This window comes from Pleurodeles waltl, chromosome 1_1, assembly GCF_031143425.1.
Source record: "Pleurodeles waltl isolate 20211129_DDA chromosome 1_1, aPleWal1.hap1.20221129, whole genome shotgun sequence".
NCBI classification, from domain to species: Eukaryota; Metazoa; Chordata; class Amphibia; order Caudata; family Salamandridae; genus Pleurodeles; species Pleurodeles waltl.
This window is the reverse complement of record NC_090436.1, coordinates 25,070,743-25,083,339: the sequence shown is the minus strand read 5'-3', so window position 1 is coordinate 25,083,339 and position 12,597 is coordinate 25,070,743. Positions and strand designations below refer to the sequence as shown.

At 43.9% G+C, this 12,597-nt stretch overlaps 1 protein-coding gene across 1 annotated transcript in view; it reads right to left on the bottom strand.

Moving 5' to 3' along the window:
* Window positions 1-398: 398 nt before the first annotated feature.
* LOC138257541 (LYR motif-containing protein 2-like) overlaps window positions 399-12,597 on the bottom strand; it is a 59,124-nt gene continuing 46,925 nt past the window's right edge. Inside the window, exon 3 of the mRNA XM_069205902.1 lies at window positions 399-613. Within this exon, the coding sequence (XP_069062003.1) occupies window positions 533-613 (81 nt within the window). The 3' untranslated portion in view covers window positions 399-532. The remainder of the gene's footprint in view (window positions 614-12,597) is intronic.

Here is a 12,597-nt window from a genome sequence, read left to right as displayed (position 1 = left end):
CAGACTGACATTCTTACGTTATCATGATAATGATAAGTACGTTAGTCTCAGTTTTAGCTTCGCCACCTGTACAGCGTTCCAAATCCTTTTTGAGCACCTTCGGGCTCCCGTAAACTACAAAAATAACTAGAACGGCATCATGTCCTTGCTGGAGCATTTTTAATAGATTTTATGATAATAATAATAATGTTCATGGGTGGAGGCTCAAACACATTTTGGGTGGAAGGTTCCAAGACTCTGAGTCCACAGTGTCACAGTGTCACAGTACCTGGAGTGGGTGGACTTGAGATGCCACTGGGGCCCCTCTTGGAGATGCTAAACAGAAGTATATCATCAACTTTAAACTTTACACAGTGTATCGTCAGTAAGTATGCAAGGCCACAGGCGCTTTCTTGGACACACCACAAGGGGTCTAGTATTGTCTCCCTCCATCTTCCACTGATCCTAGGGCTGCAGACGAAGACCCACTGGTCTCTCTTCCCATCAACAATTGGCACAGAGGGGTAGAGATCTCTCCTTCAGCCTCACATGGCTAAGATTTGGCCAACTGCAGGGATCTCTCCAGCTCCTGTAGCTGCATGGTCCCTTGCGTGAGCATCATACGTATCACCGCCTGGAAAACAGGTGCATCGGTGAGAATGTTGCAAAGTAACAGGGTTATAAAGAAAACTGTAATCTGTTAAATAAATGATTCAGGGTAGAAAGGTTCAATTGCAAACAGCACACAGTGATAGCAGGCAGCAAGGTGGGTTCCCTCAGCTAAGAAAAGCCAACGTAATGATGTGGAAAAAACACAACACTTGCTGAGGGAAAGAGAAACAGACATGGTCCCTGAGGCATCTGTTTCTTTCTTGTTTTAAATTAAGTTTTACATAGCAACAACTTATCCCAAGGGCAATAGAGCACTTTAAATAAGTGCCAGATTACATTATACACATTTTTTACACTGGTAGATTAAGTGATTTGCCCACAATCACAGGATAGTTTCTGCCTCCTCACAACAACCATGAATAGCAAAAGTTCATCCTCTCTGTCTCTTTAGGTTTAAATCTCTTTTTTATTAACATTTTCACACAGATGGATCACACACCTAAGATAAGGAATTGGACTCATCCTGGTACCCTATCCAGAGACCTAACAGATGGATGGTCCTCAATGTTGCTCCAGGGTCCCACCAATGAGAATGTTCATGAGACACTACCTCAGCATCTTGAGACCTTGGAACACATTAGCTCCACCAGCCATCCCATTCTGAAAAGAAGGTTGAGACCCCTCTTTCAATGCAAACAGTTAATTTCTCCATTACCTGCAGTTCCCTCAGCACCCAATCTGTATTTGTAGGAAGAGTTTCCTTAACTTGTGAGTCACAAATACCTACTTCGCCACTGGATGCACTTAGGCCCTTTGTTTTGTTCTTGCCAAAACTAAAATCTATAGTTTGGGTTGCCAAGGAAAGTAATATGGAATCTCACATCTGTGCAGAAATGCACCTCCTCCGAGGGTAACACCAACTTCACGCAGCTGCACAATGGTGGAACAGTGTGTCCCCCCCAACCCACGCCTACAGCTTTTGTATTTTCATTTGTCCTAATATATGTGCTTTAAGAAGGGAGAACTACAAAGCATCATTCTGTGAAATTATTCTCCCCCCTCAGCCAACCTACTCAAGCTGTGTTCTGCCCCAAGTGTCTTTCCATGCATCTTGGACAAGTTCTCTCTCCAATCCAATTCCACATCTTTATTCAGCAAAAACGCCGCAAAAGTCATAAAACACATATGAATAAATAAATAAAGTTTCTAGCTAAAATTGAAGGTACAAAGTTCATAACACAAAAGAGCAGCATAGTAAAGGGATCAATAATAAAATCATACATAAAAGACCTCGCTTAGGCAGCACATGCATTGTTTAATTCTTGCCAAGGTATCGCATGCGCTGTCTCTACGAGACATGCTGTATCTTCTCTGCGGGCATTCAGCACCCCCACCACTTTTGATTAGTTTGTTTGTGTGCCTTTTGACTTTCCATTAATTTCTGTGGTGAATCGTTCACATTTGTCCCTCCTTTCGGTGTGTTGTTCCTGCCCATGGTGACAGGCCTTGTTATATGTATTATTTCACTTCTTTCTATGTTACTTACTGCTCAGGAACTATTTTTTTTAAACCTGAACACCTCAGTACCTACGAGCTTTCATCTTGTCGACTGAGATCAAATGTCAGAGGCTGCTTCTTTGAGTGCGGGTCTTTACTGTGAAAGTGAGAGAACCTGTATTTTCTTTTGATTAATGTAAGGTTGCTTTGTGCGTTTTTTAAAAAACTATACGATTTGGCAGAATTACTCTTCTGTATGTTCCGTGCGTTATGGTTGTACGCACTATCTTGTTTGTGTCTGTTTTCTTTTAAGTATGATATTTGTTGGAATTACTCTTTTGTATATTCCGGCCCTTATCGTTTTATGTATTGTTTCTTTATATTATTTTGTTTTGCTCTGTTTTAAAAAAATGTTTGTTAAGAAAGTTGCTGAGCTGGTTGCCCCCTCCTGCCCCCACGTCAGAGCCATGGCATCCCAAGAATGTCTCTGCCATGACCATATGCGGAGAAGGAATGCACAGATGCTAATCCCCCTCCACCCCCATCACTGCAGGCGGTAAGGATAGCTACCGGAGGGGCAGGCCAGGCTCCCCCATGACATCCTGGAGTACTTTTAGCATTCCTGATTCAGGACTGGGCTGCAGGAGACAACCGTATCAGCCTCCGCTTTGGGTGAGCAGTGGTGAGGGGCTTCTTGCCTGGGCAGAAACATGCCAGTCACAGGTGGTACCTGGAGGAATGTGGCCTGGTGTGTGGTGGACACCTATCATGTTTGCACCTTACACCAGGTCCAGGCAACCCCTACTCGTTAGAGAAACAGAGTCTAGGAAGCCAGAGCTCTCTAGTCATAGCTGTGATGAGCAGCCAATACTTATCTAGGAGGAGTGTAAAGCACTTGCAATACCACAACAGTCACACAGCAACTTATCTCACATGAAAGGAACCATACAGTGTATCAAAAATAAAAGGTACTTCTTTACAGTAGCACTGAACTAGAATGGAGGTAAGTACACACTATATATATGCAATAAGTATTAGAAAATTAGCATAAAGAGACAACAAGCATTGGTAAGAAATATCAGAAAGCAGCTAGGGCCCTGTTGGAGGGTTGAGGGGGGGAGCAAACCATATTGTTGTAAGGTAGTTAATGTATTAGTGATGTTCGTTAATGGCTAATAGTGTATTATTACCTTTTATAGTATAAGTCATTTTAGCAGTTATATTATTCTAGTATTTATGTATTATTATTCATTACTATGTATTAGTACATTATAAGGTTAAGAATGGTATATCCCTCCTCCCCGTGGAAGGTTGGTATATGGAACATTCGGGTTGGGATGGGAGGCTGCAATAGAATGTTGGTGAAGAGCAGGAGGGAAGCTGGAAGAGGGATGTTGGAGATAACTGTATGAAGGCTGAACAGTGGAGATGAAATAAAGTCTGAAACTGGAAGATAAGTACAGCGTGAGGTAGACTTTATAATACTGGCGACGAGGAGTGCGAAAGGGGGCACCATCATCTCCACCCCTTGTGATGTACCTATTCATGCCTTCAATACCAGTTAGTGAACTTTAAGCCTACTATCCTACCAATAATTATTTAGCTGCATATGGGGGAAGATAACTTATAATTTTAACGGAAGGATAATTTTTCATCATTGCCTCTATTTAACTACTGCTCATAATGTTAACGGAAGGATAATCTTCGGCCCTGCAGTGTTCAACCCCAGTGCTCCAGTGGTGAAACGGACTCTGTGTGACCAGTGTAGGGCATTAAAGGAACGGTTGTGGTTTGACAGCCTGTGACACGCTGACAGGCACAGCACAACGCACATACGACCGGTCGATTTCAAATGCGCTGACAGGCGCAACACAATAATCGTCTGTCTACACGCAGACAGACACAGCGTATCTATCTCAGCGGCCTGTCAACTTATTACACGCTGACAGGCACAGCTTTACGGACGTTGTTTTTCTTTCCCAACGCGCCGTCAAACACGGCGTTCGGACAGCGTTCGGTCAACGGCCGATTAAGCTCCCAACGCGCCGCGTTCTGTCAGCGGCCAGCCAAGTTGCGACGCGCTGACTGGCACAGCACATCGAAGGTTGGAGTTGAACACACGGCGTTCTGCGTTAAGTCTTCATTCTGGGAAGCCTGTCCGCGCTTGTTGACACAGCATAACGAACAATTCGGTAGGCATCTAGTTTTTCAAACACGACGCTTCTTTTCAAACAGTCCATTTGTGAAAGCCTGTCAGATTAATACACGCTGACAGGCACAGCACAAGAACAGTTCATTTGGGGAAGCCTGTCAGATTAATACACGCTGACAGGCACAGCACAGTGAACCTGTCAGATTAATACACGCTGACAGGCACAGCACAAGAACAGTTCTTTTGGGGAAGCCTGTCAGATTAATACACGCTGACAGGCACAGCACGGTGAACATTCAAGAATTTTTGCCCCACTTGTTCTTAGGTCACTTATGCTGCAGTATTTAGGCATTTTTGGATTGATTTATTACTGAGTTCGTTTCTCTGAAGTGTAAAACTGAATTAATAATTACCAATTTTTCAATTTCCATTGTAATTCAATTTTGCTTTGTATTTCCCTGTTGTGATAATATTAGTAATTGTGTGTTTCTTACTTTATCTTCTAAGTGTAATGATGGCTGCAGCGGGTATGTCCCAACCAATTCCCTTCCTGAATGATATGGGGGAACCCAATATTCCGTGGAAGGATTGGTTTAAAATTTTTGAATCCTATCTCATAGCCATTGGAGGGGACAAATTTAACCCGATTAGGAAGCAACATATTTTGCTTCATAATTTAGGAACCCATGGAAGGAAAATTTATGATTCTCTTCCAGATCCCAATAATGCTGAGGGGTTGGCACAGGATGAATATGTAACTACATGTTTGAAACTAGAGAAACAGTTTGGAGACCGTGTTAATGTGGTCCTGGAGCGACACAAGTTCTTTTCTAGATGTCAAGGCAAGCAAGAGAGCGTCACCAACTATATTGCCGCACTCAGAGGACTCTGTACGCTATGTGATTTTGGAGAACTCAATGACTCTCTCATTAGAGACCAGTTGGTCCGGTGTACCAATAATGCTAAAATTCAGGAGAAGCTTCTGCAAAGACAACCGAACCTACAGGAAGCCATTGAGATTGCAAAATCTATAGAACACACGGAAATCTGCCTGCAAGAAATTAGACACACGCCTGTTGAGGAACATATTAACGAAATCTCAAGTGACCTCAGAGAAGATAAGATACTGAAAATTAGAAGTAAAGACAAATCACCCCAGCTGCATGGTAATAATAAGCCTAACCTTACTTGTTTCCGTTGTGGTAGCAGTAACCACTTGGCTAATTCCACTCAGTGCCAAGCCAGATCTGCAGTGTGCAGACGATGTAATAAAAGGGGCCACTTTGCAAGAGTATACAAGGACACATCTAGGCTGATGGATAATAAAAAGCAAGAAGAGTCCTCCCAGTTAATCAAGAAGATTATATTGCAAGTAGAGTCTGATAATAGTAACTCCAATCGTTATCCAGAATGTACCATAACCATTAATAACAGGGCGATTAGGGTATATGCTGATTCATGCTCCCCTTTTACCATTATCAATTCTCAGAACCTTAAGGTGATTGAAAAGGAAAATGGTATTGATTTATCTATAGCTGACATTTATCCCAAAGGGTATAACAGGGATCCCATTTATCTAAAGGGGATGTTCACAGGTATTATTTCTTTCAAAGGACGCTCCACCGTTGGTAAAATTTATGTGGTGGAAGATGGTTCCAGTTTGCTGGGATGGCAACACCAAAAAGAACTGGGGATAAAGCTTGACCTTAATAATCCGGATCAAGTGATTTGTGTGGAGAGTCTTAATAGTGGTGAACCTTTTATACATGAATTCCCAGAAATCTTCTCTGGTAAACTAGGGCTGTTGAAGAATTTTCAGCATAAAATTAAGATTAAACCTAGAGCTAAAGCGGTTGCCCACAAGACGAGACCAATTCCTCACCTGCTAAAGAATGCAGTCAAGGAAGAATTAAACAGGTTGGAAAATCTAGGGATTATACAACCAGTGGATTGTTCAGAATGGTTGGCCCCCATTGTGGTTGCAAAAAAAAGTAACGGTAAAGATATCAGATTATGTGTTGACTTGAGGGATTTGAACAGGAACATTTGGGTGGAAAGATACCCCCTTCCTAGAATCCACGAAGTTCTTAGTACGATGGGCAAAGCTGCATATTTTTCAGTTCTCGACCTTTCAAATGCATACCACCAAATTGAATTACATCCTGACTCTAAGTGGCTTACAGCGTTTACCACCCCGTTTGGCTCCTTCATGTTCAACAGGATGCCCTTTGGGCTCGCTTCAGCAGCCGCTGTCTTTCAGAAAGTTATACAAAATATCCTGGGCGACTTACCTAACACCTTATGTTTCCAGGATGATGTTCTAGTCTATGGGGTCACGGAAGAAGAGCACAATGAGAGGTTAAGAGCGGTGCTCCTGAAATTGAAGATGGCGGGACTCACACTTAGAAGTGAAAAATGTCAATTGGGGGTGGGTTCGGTAGAGTATTTAGGTCATATAATCTCCAAAGATGGGTTCAAACCGAAGTTCTCCCTGGTGGATGCGGTGAAAAAAGCTGATCCCCCAAAAAATAAGGATGAGTTACGATCATTCCTGGGGTTGGCGGAATTCATGTCCAAATATGTTAAAACATTTTCATCCATTTCGCATAAACTCAGAGAGTTGTTAAAAAATCATGCACCTTTTATCTGGTTGGAGGACCATAACAGTGCTTTTGAGCAAATTAAATTAGCCATAGTAGAAGCTCCTCATTTGAGTAATTTTGATCATAACAGAAAGACAATTCTCACGACGGACGCCAGCAAACTAGGATTGGGCGCCGCCCTATCCCAAATAGTAGACGGGGAAGAAAGAATAATTGCTTTTGCATCCAAGGCCCTTAATGATGCCGAATCAAACTACTCAGTTATCGAAAGAGAGGCCTTGGTGGTTTTCTGGGCCGTAAAACATTTTAAGTTCTTTCTGTGGGGTACCCAATTCATCTTAAGAACCGACCATAAACCCCTGGTATATGTGTTCTCCACCAAGGGATTCAGCAACAGCACCCCAAGAATAGCCAGGTGGATATTAGGACTCGAAAACTTTTGCTTCAATGTAGAGTACATTCCTGGTAATAAAAACACTACAGCTGATTTCCTTTCCAGATCCCCTATGTACACAAAAGAGGAGGTGGAAACTAACGAAACTCCAATACTTCTAGTGGATCTGCCTTCCATTAGCAATAGTGAATGGGAGCTAGCGTATAAACAAGACGACACCTTATCTGTGTTAAAAGAAAGGGCCAAAGAAGGGTGGCCATTATTAAAAAAAGATTTAGAAGAATCCATTAAGGATTTTTGGGAAGTAAGATTGGAAATAAATGAAAAGAATAATTTTATTCTCCGTAATGATAAAATCATACCCCCTCAAAGTCTTAGATTAAAAATAATCAAACTTGCCCACGAGGGCCATTTAGGTCGCAGTCTCACTAAAGCCAGAATCAGAGAGTGCTTTTGGTTCCCCAGTATGGATTCCTTAATTGAGAATGAAGTTAAAAAATGTTCAATCTGTTCTGCTAGTGACAAATCTAAAATGGTCCGCAAAACTCTTATCTCTCCGGTTCAAGTCCCCAATAAACCATGGATAAAATTAGCTTTTGACATCATCGGGCCCCTGAATTATTCAGGTCTTCAAAAAAGATTTGCTTTAGTCCTTATTGATTACCATTCCCATTGGATATCCACAAAATTCGTAAACCAAATCACTACAAATTCTGTCATTTCCTTCCTTAAAGACATCTTTGCTGTAGAAGGTATTCCCGAAACACTGGTTACAGACAACGGGGTACAACTTACATCCATAATGATGAAGCAATTCCTGGACTTAGTGGGGATTAAACATTTCACCACTGCCTTGTATTGCCCTAGGGCAAATGGCCTGGCTGAACGCACCAATCGAATGATTAAGGAGTGCATCCAATTGGCCTCCATTAACCATGTAAATGTAGAGGATGCGGTCAGGGAGATGTTGTGGGCTTACCACACTACTCCAAATTCTATTACCAAGATTTCCCCGTTTATTGCGTTACGTGGCAGAACACCCTGCACCAAATTTTTCCCATCCTGGCTGGGTGGAGGTAACAAAAACGGAAAGATATTGTCTTACAGTAGTACAAAAGTAAGGATGCATCAGGACAAGTATAAACAAAGATATGACATGAAGTATGGGACCAGGGTGCAAAATTGGAAGGTGGGAGATCAAGTATTAGTATGTAGACCATTTGGTCTGACAAGGTCGTGTGTGAAAGACACTAAATTTGCAGGTCCTTTCTATATAACCAAAATAAGGAGAAATGTTGTGGTTTTAAATAATGGTCAATGCTGGAGTATGGATAGAATTGTTAAATTCTCCAATCATAACTAGTGGTCACCCTTACTGAAATCCCTCAGTGGTTAGATAGCATTCTGCACCTTTAACTGTCTCCTAGTTTACTTCTAGGGGACAATCAGATTTTCTGTAAATATTTTTTTTTTTTTTGTTCTCTTTCTTTCTCTCCGTTCTATTATCTTTTCCAAGGTACCCCCTCTCTTAATCGTTATTATTGTGGGGAAGATGTGTTGTAAGGTAGATAATGTATTAGTGATGTTCGTTAATGGCTAATAGTGTATTATTACCTTTTATAGTATAAGTCATTTTAGCAGTTATATTATTCTAGTATTTATGTATTATTATTCATTACTATGTATTCGTACATTATAAGGTTAAGAATGGTATATCCCTCCTCCCCGTGGAAGGTTGGTATATGGAACATTCGGGTTGGGATGGGAGGCTGCAATAGAATGTTGGTGAAGAGCAGGAGGGAAGCTGGAAGAGGGATGTTGGAGATAACTGTATGAAGGCTGAACAGTGGAGATGAAATAAAGTCTGAAACTGGAAGATAAGTACAGCGTGAGGTAGACTTTATAATACATATATTAAAATAGTGGAATGCCCTCACCCAAGGATGTGGAATAGTTAGAAGGTGAGTACTTCGATGACCCCCAGCGAGCAGGAGAGCAGATGTAAGTTACCTGGCCTTCCCAAAGGCTAACAAGGGGGCTTGGGAAAGGAAGATTGCAAGTCCAGGACCAGTCCAGGGGAACCTAATGGTGGATTCCAGATGAAGATGACCTGCAAAAGAAGGGGACAGAGTCCAGTCCTCGCAGGAGATTCCTCCTGGAGCCAGACGGCAGAATATCTCAGCAGCCAGACAGCGTTGTGTTTGGTGCCTGCAGATGCAAGGGAGTGACTCCTTCACTGGTCAGCTGAAGTCTTGCCAACCCCAGAGGATGCACAGGCGTGGAAATGTTGGAATTGCTGTAAGGAGCCAGAGAAACAATGTTGCAAGGCGAGGTCATCTCAAGGCGAGGTCGTCTCGGGTGTTGCAGGCTTGTTTGGTTGCTGTGAGGTCGTGCAGCAGGTATTCCGATGGCCAAGAGCAGAAGATGTCGATGCAGAGGAGTCCTGGTGGAGTCTTACAGGCGAATCTGGGGACCCACCTGCTAGGGAGTCCCTAATTAGCCTTAAACAGGGTGCTTGGTCACTCTTCAGGGTGACCATGTATTAGAGGGGGTGACTGACATCAGTCACTTGTCCTGACCAACAAGATGCTCACAGGGGCCTCTGCACATCTTGATGGCAGAATAAAGCGGCCACCTGGAGGACCTCTGGGCACCACCCCTGGGGTGGTGTTGGACAGGGGAGTGGTCATTCCCCTTTCCTTTGTGTGCTTTTGCACCAGAGCAGGGACCAGGGGTCCCTGGACTGGGGGAAACCAGACTATGCAAGGAGGGCACCAAATGTGCCCTTCAAAGCAGGCTGGTGGTGTGGGAAGGCTACCCCTCCCCAGCCTTGTAACACTTGTTTCCAAGGGAGAGGTTTTTGCATCCCCTCTCCCACAGGAAATCCTTTGTTCTGCCTTCCCCTTGAGCTGGTTAAGCAGCAGGAGGGCAAAAACCTGTCTGAGGGGCTGCAGCAGCGTGAGCTGCCCGCAAACCCTGGAAGACTGGTAGGAGCAATACTGGGGGATCCTCTGAGGAGACCCCAGAGTGCAAGGAATCATGCCACCAATACTGGGGTATGAATCCAACCTGTTTGGTACCAAACATTCCTAGGTTCAGAGTTACCCTGATCTTACGACGTCTAGTGCATTGGAACTGGAGTTCGCAGGGGAACCTTTGCTCTTGCAAGGGTGCTTCACACACAGGAACCTGCACCCTGCCCTCTGGGTTGAGTTGCAGTGACCAGTAGTGAAAGGGTGCATGCACCTTTTCATACAGGCTGCAATGGCAGGCCTGCAGACACAGTTTGCATGGGTTCCCATGGGTGGCACAATACATGCTGCAGCCCATGGGAGACCCCTGGTGTACCAATGTCCGGTGCCCAACTACCATATACTAGGGACTTACAAGGGTACACCAGTATACCAACTGTGGGGTGTAAAGGGTACCAAAACAACCAAATTTAGAGGAAAGAGCACAATCACTAGGATCCTGGTTAGCAGGATCCCAGTGAAACACAATGATAAACAGGCAAAAATAGGGGGTAACCATGCCAAAAGAGGGACTTTCCTACAACACCCACCCCAAACTCCCGTCTGCCATCCCACTCCCAGATCCTGTCCCATCAATCACTTGCAGAGACAGGGGGACCAGATCTCACACAAGCAACGTTAAACCACACCCTGACGAAGTGTATCACTAGGAGCCTGTCCCCGGGGTCACCCTCTAACAAGCACCGGTCTTCTGGCACAAGAGGAGAGACAACTCCTAACACCAAGACAGGAGAGGCCGGTGGGACAGAGAGACTGTGACTTGCATGAAAGGGCTGATACTGCAGGGCCACTGGGATGATGTGATTGTGCAGCTGGCCCCAAGAGCCGCCTTCCCTTTGAGCCTCATCTCCCTCCCCTCTCGAGCTGCAACCCTGCCGTCCCTTACAAAAATTATAATCCAGCCTAAAGCAAGGGAGGCCCGAAAATCTTCTTTCAATCAATTTGGCTTGGATGTAAATATGAATGGTAATCAGCTTGGTACGTTCTCCTTTTGCTTCACATGTGGACATTTCTTTTCTTTTTTTTACAGTGCGTTTTTCACATTCAAAGTATGTGATAAATACATAGTATCATAGGATAAAATGGACTCTTAATACGGGGGCGGGATATCCGTCACATTTGGGACGGATTAACCCCCTCTGCCACAGTTGTAATCAGGCCCTAAGTCTCAAAAGAGTAAAGTAGCAACGAAGCATGGGGTTCGAAAATGAAAATAGTTAAAGTTATAGACTATAGTCGATACCCGTATATCTCTAACTGACACCAACGACTGGGCCCTTTCTAGCATTTGATCCATACAATGCTTGCGTATTATCAAACAGTTCCTTCAGGCCTATTATCTCAAAGGATTTTTTCAGGTATAAGATCCAAGGGATCCAGGCCCCCACATCCAAAGATAAGCAATCAGAAATGCAGGATCTGACCACGCCAGCCTCCAGATTTCTTTCTCCAATGTGCCTCCTCATCGTGTTTGGGCTGCCAGCTTCTCCCTTCCGTCCTGCACCAGTCAGATGTAGAGATGTGGTACCAAACAGGTTTTTAGATTCTTACCTTACATTTCTCCACATTCATCAGCATTATCTTTAACCCAACACCATCTGAACATCAATGACCTCACAACACTGCCCATCTCCACGTTCATCAGCACCGTCTATCATTAACCCAACACCATCTCTCCATCAATGACCCCATAACACTACCCATCGCCATGTTCATTGGTGCCATCTATCATTAACCCAACACCATCTGCCCATTAATGACACCACAACGCTGCCCAACATGTTATTTGACAGTGCCCTCTGTCTTCCATCTTCAACACCATCTGGGCCTCAGAGACCATCCTCAACTAGGGCCACCATTAACGTCCACTGGTGTCTTCTTTCACTAAACCCACCCAACACTCCCTACCCTCATTGACCTTCTGCCCACACTGGCCATCACTGAGGTCTACCAACATCTTCTATCGTTAACTCACCTGTTCCTGCCTGCCCATCACTAGTCCTATGCAGCACTCCCCATTACAATGATCTCACCTGGAAAGCATCCATTTGCGCTCACCTTTTTCCACATTAACTCACTCTTACCATCTTCACAGTATTAACTCAATCTCAACTTCTTCCCAGCATGGACTTGCACTCCACTTCCTTTCACTGACAGACTTTCACTATCTACCTAACACAGGCTCTCTTGCAGCTTCTTCTCAGCACTGACTCGCATCTTCCACCCAGCTTTTATTTGTTCTCACCTTCCTCCCAGCAGTGACTGTCTCTTCCATCTGACCCAGTATTGACACACTCTTAGCCCATGACTGACTCCATCATAGCTTTA